The sequence below is a fragment of the Lemur catta genome, chromosome X, assembly GCF_020740605.2.
Source record: "Lemur catta isolate mLemCat1 chromosome X, mLemCat1.pri, whole genome shotgun sequence".
Classification (NCBI taxonomy): Eukaryota; Metazoa; Chordata; class Mammalia; order Primates; family Lemuridae; genus Lemur; species Lemur catta.
The window spans coordinates 54,654,909-54,673,214 of NC_059155.1; the positions used below are offsets into that span (position 1 = coordinate 54,654,909).

Consider the following 18,306-nt stretch of genomic DNA (forward strand, 5'->3'; position numbering starts at 1 on the left):
TTAGGGGACAGACGGAGAAGTTGAGGGGAGAAGGTTTGAAATGGCCACAGTGGGGGATGGGAAAAAGAGCTGACTAGTAGGGTTGTAGGTCAGCACTGAGGGCCTGGTAGAAGCTGGAAACCATGGGTTTATAGTGGCACAAATCTGTGAGGTTGAACAGTTTCCTTCAGCAGTATTTAGCTGTCTGGGCACAGGCATGGAAAAGGAGGACAGTTGGACTGATGTAAGCTTGGGATGTTGCCAGGCAGATGCGACAGACCAGGGAACTGAGGCTATTGGTAAGAGTGACAACAGACCATGATGTCTGGTCTGAGCAGAGTGAAGCAGAGTACCAGGGACAGGTCCTCTATAAGCCAAGCCCTAGGGAAACTCTGGAACATGTGGAAAGACTTCTGGAAAAGAGAAGAAACAGTGAGGGGAGGGCCGGGTGCTGTAGCTCACCCCTGTAATCCTAGCACTCTGGGAGGCCGAGGCCGGAGGATCTCTTGAGCTCAGGAGTTCAAGACCAGCCTGAGCAAGAGAGAGACCCCCGTCTCTACTAAAAATAGAAAAATTAGCCAGGAGTGGTGGCCCGCGCCTCTAGTCCCAGCTACTCGGGAGGCTGAGGCAGGAGGATCGCTTGAGCCCAGGAGTTTGAGGTTGCTGTGAACTACGATGACGCCACTGCACTCTATCCCAGTCGACAGAGCAAGATTCTGTCTCAAAAAAGCAGGAGGGGTGAAGGGAGAAAGACCTGAGATGGGATGGAAGCGCAGATTTGGGGGATTGAGCCCAGAGACTTGATGGTGTGGGCCCAGGGAGAAACGAGGAAGGCAGGCTGAGGGGGAATTTTTAAGGGGCAGAAGGAAGGCCTTGAGGGCGGTCGCAGTGAGAAGTGAGGCGGGACCGTGAGAGGGGGCGTGGTCAAGCGCTAATCCCGGGCGAAGGGGCGGGGCCCCGGTAACTGGGTCCCAGCGCCGCTGTGGCTGCGGCTGTCTCAGCCACGGCTCCCGCCTGCCCATCCCCCTTCTTAGGGCTCCTTCCCGCCCGCCGCCGCCGAGATCCAAGCTGAGGCTGGCGAGGACGGTGGAGCCTGGCCCGGGCTGATCCCCTGTCCCCGCGGCTGGAGCATCGTCTGGGAGGACTGGCTGAAGGCGAGCTCTGCAGCCCAGGCGCGCGGCACACACGCGCGCCCCCAGCCACCGCCGTCCTCTCTTCCCTCCCCTCCCCTCCCTCCCCTCTCCTCCGCCCCCAGTCTCCGCTGCGGCGGGAGGAAGAACCCTTTCCGACCAGCCAGGAGAGCCCAGATCGATTCCCATTCGGGGAGAAAGAAGAGACCCCCGCACTCGGATCCGACCAACCACTCGCCCCGGGGCCACGGAAGTGGCTCGCTGGTCACAGGAGAGCCCGCGCCGAGCGTAGCCCCCCGACCCTCGCCCAACCGCAGCCGCACAGACAGCGCTCCCCAGCGGGCCCCCGGCCCCGCCGAGCCCACTCCCGGACCGGGGCCGGGCCGGAGATGCCTGGCACGGCAGCGGCGGTGGCCGCGGCTGCTGCTGCTACTGCCACCGTTGCCACGGCTGCTGGCCCGGGCCCGGGCCGGGGGCTCGAGTCTCCGCAGTGGGGCTGATCCCGCAGCCCCGCCCCCCGAGCCTGAGGCCGCTGCTCCGCCGGGCGCCCGGCCTCCTCCGCCCGCGCCTCCGCCCCAGGAGCTGGAGCCAAGCGGGGAGCCCGGGCCCCGCGCCCAGGCCCGGACCATGCATGGCCACCGAGCCCTGGGGGGCGCCGGGCCTTCGGAGCCCGAACACCCGGCCGCGAACCCCCCCGGCTCCGGTCCACCGGCCTGTGCCGACTCGGACCCTGGAGCCTCGGAGCCTGGACTGCCGGTGCGCAGGGGCTCAGGCTCAGCTCTCGGCGGCTGCCTGGATCCCCAGTTTTCCGGACCCTCAGACGCCAGCCTGGGCGCTGCTCCAGGCCCCCGGGTCTTGCCCTGCGGCCCCAGTCCACAGCACCATCGGGCCCTGCGCTTCTCCTACCACCTGGAGGGATCGCAGCCTCGGCCTGGTGAGTGATCGAGGGAGCATGGGAGCCCGGGCCATGGGCCTGGTACTGGGAGCGGGTTCTTGTTCTCGGGCCCTCTAAGTCCCACCTCGGGGCTGGCCCTCTCACCAGGGCCCTCCGGGTCCCCTCATTCCCCACCCCCGCCCCTTGGCCCTCTGTCCAGTCCTTTCAACCACTATCCCTGTTTCCTCTCTCTGTCCCTTATGCCCCTCAACCTCTCTGACACCCTTCTCTTCTGTCTGCTGAAGCTAATGGGAGAGGGAACACTCCAAGAAAAAGGGGCAGGGTTGCAAGGCAGCAACGGGGATTTGGTTGGGGGACCCAGGGATTCGTTGGGGGAATAGGAGAAAAGAAGGGATCTCTTCCATTTGCCGAGCACCTACATTGTGTCAGGCACTGGACTAGGTGCTTTACATGGGTTTTCATTTCAACTTCAGAAGCCCTCTGTGAAGTAGATATTATTAGTCCCATTTTGTAGGGGAGGAAACTGAGGCTCAGAGAAGTTAAGTAACTTGCCCAAGGTCACACAGCCAGTATGGAGCCAGGATTCAAAACCAAATGTATTTGTGTCCAAAGTCTGTGGTCTTTCCATTTCCCCAAACTGAGGCTGGAGACCATGAAAGTAATGCCAAGCCTTCTGCTTATGTGATTTTCTCCTGTACTATTCAGCAGCCTTGGAGTGTGAGTGGAAAAAAAAAGGATGGTGGATTGATCCAAGGTTGGGGTTTTGCCAGGTGTGTGTGGTGGGAGGACAAGGGAAGGAGGGAGTAGAAGGTGCTGATGAGAGAGAAAGGTGGAAGAGACGGGCCTTGGGAGTCAGGCTGGAGGAGAGTGCTGGGGGGGCTGGTAGGTAGGGAGACAGCAGGAGTGTCAACAGGGCAGGAGCCAGTTGTAGCAAAGCTAGAGAGGTGCAGGGCCACGAGGTTGTTTTGTGAGGAGAAATCAGGATGGTTTCTTGTGTTTGAAGAGGTGGGGAGCAGCTCTAGGTCAGGCTGGGGCCACACCACTACCTGGGAAGGCCTTTGCATTATACAGACCGGAGCAGCCCAGCAGGACCTCCCCCATCTGGGGACATTCTCATGTGGGCCTGCACCCAAGAGCCATGGAAGAAGAGCAGTGCATGTCTGCCCTGCCTTCCGCTGGGAATGAAGGAGTTGTTGAGTCTCTGGGGGCTCCCAGGGCTCACATCCCGACTCCACAGGTCTTTGAGACTGTAGCCCAGTACCAGGTAGCAGTGGTGAAGCATAAAGCCTGGGCGGGATATGCCCCTTGCTGCTGTCATGACCTTGGGCTAGTCGTGGAACCTCTTGAGAGATTTCAGAGGGCTTCCTTGGTGTGGGCTGGAAATAGCCAGCTAAAACCAGGCCCTTAACGCCCTACCCTACATGTTGGCTTCTGCTGGCTTTCCAAACTCACCTTGGCAGACATTGTATGAAGCAGGCTACTCACTCCTTTACTGCAGGGCCTTCTTTCAGATCCCAAAACACACCACAAGCACTCCCACCCCAGGGCCTTTGCATTTGCTTTCACTCTGCCTGGTAGCTCTTCCCCCAGCCTTCCATCTGGCTTGTTTCTCATCTTTCAAGTCTCAGCTCAAATGTCACCTCCTCCAAGAGACCTTCCCTGACCACTTTAGATAGGGCCATTTGTGAGTCTACATTGCAGCTGCCAATGTGCTTCCATCCTGGCACTTAGTATATTCTCAACTATCTAATTGTTTGTGTTGCTTGTTTAGTGCCTGTCTTCCTCCACTAGAATGTGAGCTCCATGAGGGCAAGGGGATTATATCTGTTTTGCTCACTGTTGTATCCCCAGCGACTAGCGCAGTGCCTAGCACACAGTAGGTGCTCAATAAATCCTTGTTGAATAAATGCCTGAACAGATACTAAAGGAGTACATAGTAGGCCCTCAGTAACTATTGCCTAAGAGAAGGACACTGAATTCCTGCCCTCCAGATAATTTTGGTCTGGGAGTCAGTAGCTGGGTAGTGTCTCGACCCCTGTGGCCTCTCTGATCAATATATGGTAGTGATTCTGAGCATGCCTTTCCAATCCACCAATCCTTTCAAATTGAAAATCATAATACTCTTCCTAAACCACTCCCCTCCTCCCCAAAAAAGAAACACAAAGTTCCCAGGATCCTTTTCCCCAATGAAGTCCCTGCCTCTATAATTGTATGGTGAATGTCTCTTTTTTTTTTAAATCAAGATGAGGATTGGGAATAAGAAGGATGTCAGGGAAGGACCTGGCCTCCCATCCAACCATTTGTAACTCACTCACTATGTGACCCTGGGTGAGTGACTTCCCTTCTCTGGACCTCAGTTTCCTGAGAAGGGAAAGTGAGTGCCATGAGGAGTCCATGAGATACTGGTTGTAAAGCCTGCAACATAGTGTAAATCCTCAGAAAGCAGGAGATTTTAAAAGTAAAATGAAATTAAAAAATAAGAAGAGAGAAAAACCTTTTGAAGAGGAGGCGGAGGAATTACTCAGGCCCTGACAAGGCGGGCACTGGGCCATGTGATTCACAGCAGCATGGGTTGTGAGAGGCCCGCCTCCCCCACTGCCCAGCCGGCCCAGGGGTAGGCACAAGTGACTTGCTTCTCTCTCCACGGGACTTGCCTATAATTGGCCCTAAGAGGGCAGGGTTGGCGGTTGTAGGGTGTGTGTGTAAGACAGAGAGAGAGAGGGTTTCCTGAGCTTCAATTAAAGGGTTGAGACATTTTAGTCCACATGTTAAGATTTCCTGCGCCTGCTGGCTTCCTCCCTCAGACTGCTGAGGCCTTTATTGAATCACTGTCCTTAGGGCCCAGTGGCCCACCTTGGGGGTCGGGGGGGAGGCTTTTAAAATAAGAATTATATTTTATCCGTGTAAAGAGCTTTGAATTTGCTTTCTCTTTTAGTTTTCCTGATTCCTGGTGATAGGAGGGACAATTATTATGCCCATTTTCCAGGTTGATTAAACCTAAGGCCTCATTGCGTCAGTGGGACAACCCAGTGAGATGCCAGAGAGGGCTTTGAGAGAGTCAGAAAGGGGTTCCCAAGTATAGATTTGCTTATAGGAATTTGAGGAGACACCTGCCCTGTTCCTCAGGGTTGAGGCCTAGAATGTCCTTCCAGATGCTAGGGGTTTGGGGGGGGGATTGGTGCCTGACCCGAGCTCAGTCAAAGGAGTTGCACCTGATGTTAGAGCTGTTTTGTGGGTAGTGGGGGAAACTAAGCCAGTGGAGGGGCAGCAGGAGGTACTAGCTCCTTCAGATTTGGAGCCTGGGGCATCTTCAGGAACTCCAAGAGTTACAATTGGAGCTAGAAAAGTCCCTAGACACTGTATGGTTCTGGGTTTCTCAAACAGTGAGCATCACAATCTCTTGCTGACCTTAAAACAAAATGTGATTCCCAGACCCCACCTCAGAGCTCCAGAATCTTGGGATTGGAACCCAGGAATCTATTTTTAAAACCTCCTGAAGTGATTCTGATATACAGCCTAGAGTGGAAACCACTGGTCAAGCCCATTTTCCAGATAGGGCAGTAGAGGCTCAGAGAGGCAGTGATTTTTTTTTTCTTTTTTATTTCAGCATATTATGGGGGTACAAATGTTTAGGTTACGTATATTGCCCTTGCCCCACCCGAGTCAGAGCTTCAAGCGTGTCCATCCCCCAGACGGTACACACAGCACCCATTAGGTGTGTATATACCCATCGCCTCCTCCCCGCTCCCATCTGCCCGACACCCAATGAATGTTACTACTATATGTGCACTTAAGTGTTGATCAGGTAATACCAATTTGATGGTGAGTACATATGGTGCCTGTTTTTCCATTCTTGTGACACTTCACTTAGTAGAATGGGCTCCAGCTCTATCCAGGATAATACAAGAGGTGCTAGATCACCATTGTTTTTTGTGGCTGAGTAGAACTCCATGGTATACATATACCACATTTTATTAATCCACTCATATATTGATGGGTGCTGGGTTTGTTCCCACATCTTTGCAACTGTGAATTGTGCTGCTGTAAACATTCTAGTGCAGATGTCTTTGTTATACAATGTCTTTTGTTCTTTTGGGTAGATGGAGGCAGTGATTTAGCCATGGGTGCTAGGGTGAGTCAGCATCATTAGGGTCAGGTGAATACATGGGCCTCCCCCTCTAAGGCTTTTGCCCCAGGGCCCTATGTGGGCTTCCCTCAACTCCCAACCCCAACGGGAGTGTAAGTCAACCTCTCACCCACATAAACACAAACACTGGCTACCTCAGTTTACCCTCCTAGCTCTTGGTGAATGGCTGCCAGCTGGCAGTTTAAGTTGGAAGGCAGTTGCATTTCTGGGACTCTAGGCAGAGGAAACCCTGGCATCATCAGTGCCCAGCGCAGGGCCTCTCCCTAAGGAAGGACTCTAGAGGGGTATCAAGAAAGGGTTTGTACAGGAGTTTGAGGTTGCTGTGAGCTAGGCTGAGGCCACGGCACTCTAGCCTGGGCAACAGAGTGAGACTCTGTCTCAAAAAAAAACAAAGTGTTTGTAGAGCTAGAGAGGGACACGGAGGGCAGTTCAGGTAAGGTTCAGTGGGAGCAAAGGCACCAAGACATGGAACACTGGCACTGGGGGACAGGGCTGGTATTGGGAGACATGGAGCGGAGAGATAAGACTGGCGAAGGGACTTTCTCCTGAGGGCAAAGAGAAATTATTAACGGGGGACTGATAGGCTCAGATTGGGTGTTTGGAAGTTCCCCATAGCTGCATGTGGAGTACGGATGGAAGGGGTGCAAGGGTGGAAGCTGGGAGACAGGCAGGGAGTCCAGGATGGCTCCAGGTTTTTTTCTGAAACAAACAACAACCTGGTGGATGCTAATAGAGCCATCTACATACAAAAGAAGGAGCTGGTTGGGGGAAGATAGTCAATTGTAATTGAGACAAGTCGTGTTTGAGAGGCCTAGGGGCACATCCCATCAGTCATTTGCATGTGTATTGGAAAGCTCAGAAGAGAAGTCTGGGTCAGAGATGTTTGGGAGTTTTCCCAAGCAATGTATACCATGGACCACCCAATGGTTCATGGGGAGAGTATGCATGGTTCTCAGGGCCAGACCCATCCTTGAAACAGACATTGAGGGAAGCAGAGTAACCCTCAGGTGTATCATTCATTACTTGCACAAACTTTGCCTTAGAAATGCCTTTGGGGGGGGCTGCAGTGGCTCACACCTGCGCCTGTAATCCCAGCACTTTGGGAGGCTGGGAGTATCACTTGAGCCCAGGAGTTCAAGACCAGCCTGAGCGATATAGCAAGACCTAATCTCTATAAAAAATAGAAAAAATTAGCCAGGCATGGTGGCAAGCGCCTGTAGTCCGAGCTACTCGGGAGGCTGAGGCAGGAAGATCACTTGAACCCAGGAGTTTTGAGGTTGCAGTGAGCTATGATGATGCCACTGCACTCTAGCCCACAACAGAGCAAGACCCTGTCTCAAAAAAACAAAAAACCTTTTTGGGGAAGATAAGCAGTTTTTAAAGCATATTTGCATGAAGGTGAGATCCATTTTACGTACACCCAGGGTAGCTGGCTATTGCAAAGAACTGAGGGAGTGCTCCTGAAAAGCAAATCAAACATCAATAAAGTAAATTTGTGTGGCTCCCTCAGTATTATCCCTATAGAGGGCAGCCTGGTGGGGGGGCCATAGAGGGGGTTTGCTCATGGAAATATGAGGGGGCTTTGGGCAGGAGGCAGTGGTGGGCTCTGCTGGGAATTTTTGGAGTGCAGTAGTTTGAGATTCCAGGGGAGTGTCTGAGAAAAGGCCCAGATTTGGTTCCTAGTCAGCTGGGGCATTCCAAACAAACACAACAAAATGTAAAGACTCTGGGTATCTGGGAAAAGGACTTCCCCAGACAGGACTAAAAGAATTGAAGTTTCCAAGTTGCAGATGGTTGGCACCCCCACTCCTCGGCCCTCTCAGGGGCCTCTGTCCCTGGGGAGGGCCCGGCTGGGGCTGCCTGCTCCCTCAAGGGTGAGTGGTAGCTAACAATGCCCCAGACAGACATGGCTTTCTGGGGGCCAGTTAGCTAAATGCCTTAGGCAGATGTGGAGCTGGCCAGACGCTGGCTGGGTGGGGCTAGGACCTGTCTGGAATGAGGGCAGGAAGCATAGTCTGCCACTGGATAGCCCTGCTGCAGAGTTAAGTTCCCTCATCTGGAGAGAGAGCAAACATCTTTGGAGCACTGAGTCCAGCCTCTCGGGGCTCCAGTGCCCAGTTCCTTGAACCTCGAAGGCATCACACCTCCAAAAGGTGCCTCAAGACACAAGACTGGAGACAAAGCTGCAGGGCAGTAGTTGAAGGAGCCTCAGCACTGCTGGCTCTGTCTTGGTTCACTGTCCCTCCAGGCCTCCCTTCCCCTCTCAGGATCTTAGTTTCCCCATTTGTAACACATCATCATATTTGCCTGGCATATAATATGGCATCAATAATACTTGGTGATAGAGTAAGAGAGAGTGAAAGAGGGGAGGAAGGAGGGCATTTCTTTATTTAGCATGTGTCTATTGAGTGACTACCATGTGCTAAGCCCTGTGCTAGATGCTGGGTGGGCAACAAGACAGGCACAATCCGTGTCCTCATGGAGCTCATCCCTAACAGGAAAGACACACTACAAGTAATTCCAAGCACTGATGCTGCAGGAACACATGGTGATGGGGAGCAGGGCAGGCAGGCAAAAGAGGACACTTGAGTTGAGACCTGAAGGATAAATAGGAGTCCAGAGGTAGGGAGAAGCAGAAAAGCAGTTCAGGCCATGGGAACAACATGTGCCAAAGCCCCAGGCGGAAGAGAGCACTTTCGAGGAACAGACAAGAGGCCATTGTGGCTGGAGGGTGGGGGCAGGGAAGCGTTCAAGAGCTAGGCCTTCCTTGTCCTTGTGCTTGGAAGTTTGGAGTTCACCCTGAAGGCAAGAGGAGCCCTTCACAAGGCTGAAGAAATGGAAGGGGACTGTGTTTTCCGAAAGCTGGCTGTGGTGTGGAGAATGCCTCGTGGAGGGCCCTGAGGATGGGAGGGAAACCAGTTAGTTGGGAGGCTGGGGCGGGGGAAGTATATGGGTTCTGGAATGACTGAGGAGTCAAGTCTACAGGACTTGGGGCTCGGTTGGAATTTGAGTTGAGGGAGAGGAAGGGGTCGTGGAGAAAGCCCCCCAGCCTCAGACTTGGGCAACTTGGTGGATGGAGGTGCCCTTGTTGGGGTAGAGAAAGCTGGGGGAGGAGCAGACCAGGGGCTGTGGAAGGGGTGTGTTCAGGATGCACCGAGTCTGCGGAGCCTGAAAACAGGACATCTAGGTGACAGCGCGCCCAGCAGGCATCAGATGTGCCTGTCTGGGCCCCAGAGTGAGGGCAGGAGGGTGAGGGGCACAGGTGTGTGGCTGAGGCTGAAAGGGATCAGCAGGCCCTTCTGGTGCCAGCAGCTTTTAGCCCTCTGTGGCGCTTCTCATGGCCCCTGCAGGGAAGGGGTTAAGGCACAGAGGGAAGGCGCCTGTGGAAAGCGGGAAAGGCGGAACTGGCAGGGCTGGCCCCTGGGAGCTGCAGCTGGCATGGAAGCCCTTCCGCCCAGGCCTGCTAGGCCCAGGCCGCTGCCGCCCACGCCACCGCCTTCGCCTTCACCGTCACCTTCCCTGAACCCCCTCCAGCTTCTTTCCAGCTCCCCTAGTCCGGGCCTCCCTACCTAATGCTTTCCAGGTGTGGACGCGGCCCCTCCCCCACCCAGGGCGGTGGGGCAGGGGCAGGGAAGGCTGGGTCTCCTTCCCTGTGCGTCTCTTAGGCACAGGGAGATTGGGATCTCCCTGACTGCTTCTCTCTCTGAAGAATTCCCTCGGGGGGGGGGGTCTCCGTTTAGGCCCCATGTCTCTGGCAGGGGCTGGAGGTGGGAAGAGCCCCCAAACCCCAGGTCTGCCGCTTTCTAAAGCTTCATGTGACCTTGGGCAAGTCACTTCACGCCATGTTCAACAAATGGCCTTGGCCTGCCCCCTTTATCCCTGCCCCTTTACCTCTCTGGGCCTGTATCCCTCACTGACTCCCATGCCCTATGTGGACCTCTTTGTCTCTGTTTCCCTTCTGTCTTCCTTTATATCTATCTCTAGGTCTCTGTAGTTTTTCTGTCTTCTCCCTCCTTGTCCTGGTGTCTTTATCTTATTATCTGCCTTTTTTCCCCATAATCCCTCTGTTTCCAAGTCTCAGATTTGACCAGGCCTCTGGTGGATGGGAAGAGAGATGGGTGGGTGTTGGGGTCCCTGAGGTCAAGGCAGGGGTCAGATGGACCATCCCCCTAGCAGCTTTGCCTCACGGGGAGGGGAATCTCAGCCAGCGTGGCAGCCCCAGCACTGGGTAATTACTGCCCCCAGTGCTCCCAGCTGCAGCTCCACTCCCTTCCCTTCCTGTCCTCTGAAGTCCCCAGCTCCTCCCGGGGTTGGCGGGGTGGAGCTACCACCCGCTAGCTATCCTTCTCTGGTCCAGAGAAGCAGGGAGGAGGTGGCCAGGCCCTCACAGTAATCAAGCGACTGGAAGAGGGATGGGCTGCTGGTGCTCTCGTGTGGCTTCGAGGTTTGTGTGTACACGCGTGTATGTGCCTGGTTGCCTGGCCGTCTTTGTCCCCATGGGTCTGTTTTGTGTGTGTCTTAATGTTCTTGTTTCTGTTTGGCTGTGTGTTGGTTTGCATGTGTCTTTGGTTTTGTATGTGTTGTATATCACCTTGGCTCTATCTAAGGCTGTGGGAGGTTCCAGATGTTTCTGTGTGTGAGTCTGTAGATCATGTGTGTGTCTGTTGGTTTCCGTGCCTGTCTCTGTATGCCCCCTACTGTAGGTCTGAGTCTTGATGGTGGTGTTGGTGGTATGTGTGGGGAGGTGCCTGCCTGCCTGCATCTTTTGGCCTTTCCTGTCCCTTCCTCCTGCTCTGGAGCCTTCTTGCAAACCTGGGATTCTCTGCCCTTCAAACATACACTTCACCCATACCCCCTCCCCAGGATCCACACTTTCGCCCACTTTTCTTTCCTTGTCTGCAGGATGGTTCCCCGTCCATCTATACCTATAAAAACACTCCATCCTGGATGGCCCAACTAAAAACCACCTCCTTTGGAAAATCTTCTCCCCTGCCCCCTCCAAATGTAATTTCTTTCCCAGCTCAGCAAACATTCACTGAAGACATGCTGTGTGACTCTGGACACAGACACACTTGGGATCCAGTCCTAGCTCAGCCACTTCTAGCTGTGTATCCTCAGTTATTTTGCTTCTCTGTGCCTCAGTTTCCTCATCTGTAAAATGGGGCTAATAGCTCAGAGTGTTGTTAGGAGGATGCCATATGGGAAAGCATCAACACAGCACTTGGCCCAGAGTAGTGTTCAACAAACAGTTGAATCCCCATACCTTATATTCTCTGCTAAAAAGTGAACAGCGTGAGTTCCAGAGATTTCCCAATGTTCTTATAATCCCCTGCTCTCCAGGCATCCTGCACAGGGAAGAAGGTGAACTAGGCCAGAAAGAGCAAAAGGCAGATTCCAATTCAGGGAACTCCTGACAAGTATTGCGTGAGCCAGCTCAGGCCCAGAGGAGACTGGGCCCTTCTAGAGGGTGGGAGAGGGGACCCCCAAGGGCTTACAGCATGGCAGATAGGGCAAGAGGCAAACAGCAGAGGTGGAAGGGGGCCTTAAGGACCATCTAACTCAGATATTACAATATGATAGCCCACAAGTTGAATTTGACTCACAAGTTTCATTTGGCCTGCTCACAGTTTTTAAAATTAGGGGATTTCACATAAAAATCTTGAGTTCTGGATCCTCTTGAAATATTGGAAGATCTGACAATACAGGGCCCCTTACTGCAAGGTGACAACTGGATGCAGGAGAGGAGCTTCTGTCCCTACTTTAGGTGAGGCATGTGCTCTCCAGTTTACCCCAGTCCCCACCATTCCCTATTGCCTTATACTGTCCCTTTCTACACAGAGTTCCTTACTTTACACAGGAGTCCACACTTTATAGAAACATCCTTCACTTTACAGAAGGGACCTCACTTTACAAAACGGAGTTCCTCCATTTAACAGGTGAGTCTTCCATTTTGTCAAAGAGTCCTTCATTTATAGACAGCTCATCCATTTTACAAAAGGGTCTTTATAGAACTGTCCGCACTTTACAGAATGTTCCTCCACTTTGAAGAAGGCACTTCCATTTTGCAGAAACTTCTCTTTACAGAAAGGGCCTTTTCATCAAAGAGACACTATTTCACAGAAAGTTTCTCCATTTTGCAGGATGGAATACTCTTTAGGAAGCTCCTTACTTGCCAGAATGGCTCCCACTTTCCAAAAGTGTCTTCATTCTACAAAAGGTGCCTCCATTATTCTGAAGAGTTCTTATGTTCAGAAGACTACTTGGCTTCAGCAAAGGAACCTCCAAACTACCCACAGGGTTCCTGTAAACAGCTCCTTCTGCACATTTCACACTTGACAGAGCCTTACATTTGAACTATCAGAGAGAACATCTGCCAGGCCAAGCAAGGCGCAGTATGGTCTTGAACGTGGAGTGGGGCAATTAGGCTGAAGCTCACATTCTAGGGGCAGGTGGGAAGAGGTGGGGCAGTTATGCCTTTATCCCTTGATTTTTTCCTCAAGCTGAGGGATTTCTCTTCCCACCACAGGGCTGGCTTCCCAAAAGGCACTTTCTTTTTTGCTGCTGTTCTTTCTTCTCCACTCCCTCTGTTCCCTTTCCCCACCCCACCCCACCCCCAGGAATTCAGCTGTCCCTGGGGCCTACCTCTCAGCCAGGAAAGGCAGAGATCTGAGGGCTGTAGGGAGAAGTTTGTATGGCTGTCAGGAGGCCTGAATGCGAGGGCTGGCTTCTGCCCACCCTGGTATCTCACTGATTCCTCACAATGAGCAGCACACACATATTCTCCCCATTTTACAAATGGAGAAATTGGGGTCCAGAGCTATGAAGCTGCTTGCCCCAGGACACCAGGGAGTTAATGGCCAAGGTCCAGTCTGGGGCCCTAATAGCAGTCTTGAGATGAAGCCAGGGCTACAGCTGGGAGAAGGGAGAGGGGGGTGCTACTGGCCAGGGAAGGGGAAACGCTGGCAGCTGAAATTCTGAGAAAGAGGTGAGGGAGAAGCGGGGTGCATTTCCAGCGGAATGGACAAAAGGAGGAGTCTTTGTCCTCAAATCCAGCTAGAGACTGGACCCACTCTGCCAGTAAACCCAAAAGCATGTGCTCAGGACACCTGCCAAGCAGGGGCACGCAGCAACCAGAAACAATTTTTGGAATGATTTTGCCATTTCAACAACAATAAGTTGTCATGGGAAAATTCAAACCTCAGCTACACTTCTTGACACTTAGTTCACAGTTTCTCGTGTGGTTTGAATTTTGAATTGAATTTGAATGGGGGAGACAGGGCACCACTGTCTTTTCACTACACTGACGCCACTAATAGGAATCTCACCCTGATCTTCAGGCTGTCCTGGTGAGTGGGGCTGGGTTTTGTGTCCATCTCTGGCTGAGTGTGTCTGTCAGTGTACCAGCAGCTTTATGTTGGGTTGCAGCCTGCAGCCGGTGGGTTTCCGTATCTGTGTGTATAGTTTTGTGTCTTTGTGGATATGTGATTCTGTTTGGTTTTCAAGTTTAACCCGCATTGCTTTGTGTATGTTGGGGGACACTGTGCTCTTGTCCTTCGTTGTCTCATAGACTCCTCCAAACTAGGGAGCTTCTCTTATTATCCTGTTTTCCCCACAAGGAAACAAACTCAGATGCAGAGGCTTGCCCAGGACTGCACAGCTAGTAAATGGTAGTGCTGGGATTTACACTGGGGTCTGTGTGACTCCTAAACCACCTATTTCTAACACAGGTGCTACAACACCTTAAATCCATGTAGTCCAGTTAGTGATCTTGATGATACCACCCTTGTTTGGAATAGCCAAGTATCATGTTTTTAAAATTATTGACTTTTTTAATAAAGAAGACCAGGTTCAAGGTTATCCCTAAAATAACATCACTGTCATGAGCATTCAGGGGCCCATTGCAGAAGATATTGCGTAGAGCCCCCAGCCTGTGTGAAGCTTAAGTGGACAAGAGTCTGGGGGAACCCTGGCTGCCAGATGCTGCTTTGGAGGCCGGGCTCTGCCGCGTTCACTCTGAAGCTGTCTCTGGCTAGGGTTGGCAGAGTTAGCCCCCCAAAAAGTACAATTAGATTTGAATTTCAGATATATTAATACATATACAAGTCATTTTTTAGCATAGCCTAATAAATTTTTATATAAGTATGCATGAGATATGCTTATACTAAAAATTATTTTTTATTGTTTATCTGCAATTCACATGTAACTGGTGTCCTGCATTCTCTCTGGTCACCCTGTCCCTCCTGTCCCTGACCTCTCCCTTCCCTGAGCTTCCACAGTCCTGACAGTCTGACCCCTTTCCATGTCCTGAGCTACCATTTAGCTTTTCCTGATCCAGATTTTTTTGTCTTTGAGATCGGGAGTTCCCTGGGGGTAAGGGTCAAGATTGCCCTTCCAACCCCGTTTAGCAAAAGCAATTTTAAGCAATAAGAAGAAAATGGGAGGTATTTTTTTCCATGCCTCTTTTTTTTTTTAATTTCAACATATTATGGGGGTACAAAAGTTTGGGCTACATATATTTCCCTTACCCCCCCCCCAAATCAGAGCTTTAAGCGTCTCCATCCCCTAGACGGTGCACATCGCACTCATTGTGTATGTATATACCCATCCCCTCCCCCCCACATCTGTCTAATACCCGATTAATGTTATTCCTAAATGTGCTCTTAGGTGATGATCAGTGAAACCAATTTGATGGTGAGTACATGTGGTGCTTATTTTTCCATTCTTGGGATACTTCACTTAGTAGAATGGGTTCTAGCTCTATCCAGGAAAACATAAGAGATGCTATATCCAATGGGAGGTATTAATTTACTAGACTTCAAACTATATTACAAGGCTGTGATTATTAAATCAGCTTGGTATTGTCACAAGAACAGAGACACAGACCAGTGGAACAGAACTGAGAATCCAGATATAAAACCATCCTCATATAGCCATCTAATCTTTGACAAAGCAGACAAAAACGTACACTGGGGAAAAGATTCCTTATTCAATAAATGGTGCTGGGAAAACTGGATAGCCACATGTAGAAGACTGAAACAAGACCCACACCTTTCACCTCTCACAAAAACCAAATCAGGGTGAATAACAGACTTAAACCTAAGGTGTGAAACTATTAGAATTCTAGAAGAAAATGTGGGAAAAACACTTATAGACATTGGCCTAGGCAAAGAATTTATGAAGAAGACCCCAAAGGCAATCACAGCAACAACAAAAATAAATAAATGGGACCTGATCAAATTAAAAAGCTTCTGCATAGCCAAAGAAACTGTCACGAGAGCAAACAGACAACCTACAGAATGGGAGAAAATATTCACATGTCACACATCCGATAAAGGGCTGATAACTAGAATCTATATAGAACTCACGAAAATCAGCAAAAGAAAAAATAAATCAAACAACCCTATCAAAAAGAGGGTAAAGGACATGAACAGAAACTTTTCAAAAGAAGATAGACTAATAGCTAACAAACATATCGAAAAGATACTCAACATCTCTAATCATCAGGGAAATGCAAATCAAAACCACAATGAGATATCACTTATCTACAGTGAGAACAGCCTTTATCAAAAAGTCCCAAAACAATAAATGTTGGCGTGGATGCGGAGAGATAGGAACACTCATACACTGCTGGTGGGACTGCAAACTAGTGCAACCTCTGTGGAAAGCAACATGGAGATACCTTAAACAGATACAAGTATACCTACCATTTGATCCAGCAATCCCGTTACTGGGCATCTACCCAAAAGAACAAAAGACATTCTATAAAAAAGACATCTGCACCCGAATGTTTATAGCAGCACAATTCACAATTGCAAAGATGTGAAAACAACCAAAATGCCCATCGATACATGAGTGGATTAATAAAATGTGATATATGTATACCATGGAGTTCTACTCAGCCACAAAAAACAATGGTGATCTAGCACCTCTTGTGTTATCCAGGATAGAGCTGGAACCCATTCCACTAGTGAAGTATCCCAGGAATGGAAAAATAAGCACCACATGTACTCACCATCAAATTGGTTTCACTGATCATCACCTAAGAGCACATTTAGGAATAACACTAATTGGGTGTTGGGCAGATGTGGGGAGGAGGGGATGGACATATACATACATAATGAGCACGATGGGCACCGTCTAGGGGATGGACACACTTGAAGCTCTGATTTGGGGGAGGGGGGGCAAGGGCAAGATATGTAACCTAAACTTTTGTATCCCCATAATATGCTGACATAGTAAAAAAAAAGAAAAGAATGATAAAGAAAAAAGATTGCCCTTCCAGCCTGCTAAAGGCCCGGAGGGGTGCGGATGCAGTGGGGAGGGTACACACCTCACCCCCACAGCAGAGCTGGGGCAGTGCTCTGGCACTCCTGGAATGCCCAGGATATGCTTTCTGTAGGGGACAAGAGATGTCCGAGTGGCAGTGGTGGTTGTGTGTGTGTGTATGCAATTTTGCCAACCTCTGTGGTTCTCTCTAGGTCTTTGAGAGCTAGGTACAGTTGGTGTGCAGCTGGGTACATTTTCACAGAGTGATATAACATTTGGCGGTATGACTTCATGTGTGTGAGGCACTCCTTTGTGATCTCTGTGCTAATTGACATTGGGGACTCTGGTAAACCCAGTCATGGAGAGAGCAGTGCTGGTGGAGGACCTTGTCATGTGTGGAGGTGTGGGTGTGAGTATGTGTGTGAGAGGGAATGTTGTAGATTATCAACCGTAAGAAAAATGGGCTGGGGAAAACCAATGATGGCGATGGGATGGGACGTGGGGAGGGGGGAAGCTCTGTGGTTTCTAGGAAGAGGGAGGGGGCCGACCCTGGGAGCTCCCCAAGGGCAGGGATGGGATGTTCTCATCCCCCAGCACAGAGTCTACCAGGCTCAGAAATATCGGGGGCCCAAACTATGCCAAAAAAAGCCAGAGAGTTCAGCAGGGTCCGGGAGGAGCCGCAGAAGCCTAGCTGAGAGGTTCCTACTTTCCCGTGGGCAGTGGGGACTTACAGAAGGTTCTTGTGCAGGTTAAGTAGCATGATCTGAGCTAGACTGTAAGAAGGTTTATTCATCCAGCCCCCTGGAGAGAGAAAGAGGTGGGGTCAAGGAGGAGACAGGCAAATGTAGGCAGAGAGACGTGGAAGGGGGAGTACTGAAACAGGAGAAGGAGGGGTCTTGAAGCTTTTCCCTCTCAGTGGAATCTAGCCTGGTTCTTGGCCAGGCCTGGGCTCCTCAACTAGAATCCTGTTGTTGATCTCCCTGTGGGAAGGGTTGGAGGTGTCCCTCTCACTAACCACACTGCAGTTTGTGACTTTCTGAAGCACTGGGGCCCACCCCTACCCCTCCTGGTTCCCGTCTTTTCCAGCTTCTCCTTGGAGAGCAAGGTAAGAAAGGAATCCTCCAGGACCAGTCTGCCTGGAAGTCTGCCATTGACTTGCTGTGCGACCTTGGGCAAGTCACTGCCCCCTCTCTGTCTTCATCTCCTCACTAGAAACTGCTGACAGTCCCTGCCCCTCTCACTTGGGACTCCAGGGTGTCCCGGAATCTTTGAATTTCATTCAGCCTCCTATTCTGCAGAGAGAATGGAGAAGCAGGCCTATCTGTGGGTTCCCCGGTGAGATGGGTGAGGAGGAAGCAGAGGGTGGGCCAGGACAGGGCCATGGAGGGTGGTATGGTCACCCCACCCAGAGGACCAGCAGTAGAGCAGAGGGAGAGAACCCCCAGCCAGGGGCCCTGCTGCCCTGCTATGGACAGGGTGGGGAGGGCTTGCCCAGGGAGACCCACCTGCCTAGAGGTGTGGAGACCAAGCCAGGTGGGAGAAGGCAGACGAGAGGCACCGGTGACCGTGGGACCTATGTGTATACCTGCGGAGAGGGAGTCTCTGCGTGGTGGGTTGCCTGGCATTACTCACTGCATCTCTGGCCCTGTCAGCTACTCTGTCTCTCCCTTTCTCTGGCCATGTGTCTCTCCAACCGCGTCTCTGCCTGTGCCGCCCTCCAGGTGATTCATCCTCCTCAACCCCACGCCCAGGGGGAGGGCAGGGCAGGACCAGGCCAGGATGTGCTGAGCAGGGCAGGGTAAGCAGAGCAGCTGAGCAGAGAGGAGCACCTCCTCCGCCCTGGCCGTCCTGGCCAGGCCCTGCCTGCTCAAGTGCGAAAGGAAGTGAGG

The 18,306-nt window shown here is 51.6% G+C and overlaps 1 protein-coding gene across 1 annotated transcript in view; it reads left to right on the forward strand.

The window, feature by feature from the left end:
* Positions 1 to 941: 941 nt before the first annotated feature.
* Positions 942 to 18,306, forward strand: part of FGD1 (FYVE, RhoGEF and PH domain containing 1) — a 43,236-nt gene continuing 25,871 nt past the window's right edge. Inside the window, exon 1 of the mRNA XM_045537601.1 lies at positions 942 to 2,043. Within this exon, the coding sequence (XP_045393557.1) occupies positions 1,737 to 2,043 (307 nt within the window). The 5' untranslated portion in view covers positions 942 to 1,736. The remainder of the gene's footprint in view (positions 2,044 to 18,306) is intronic.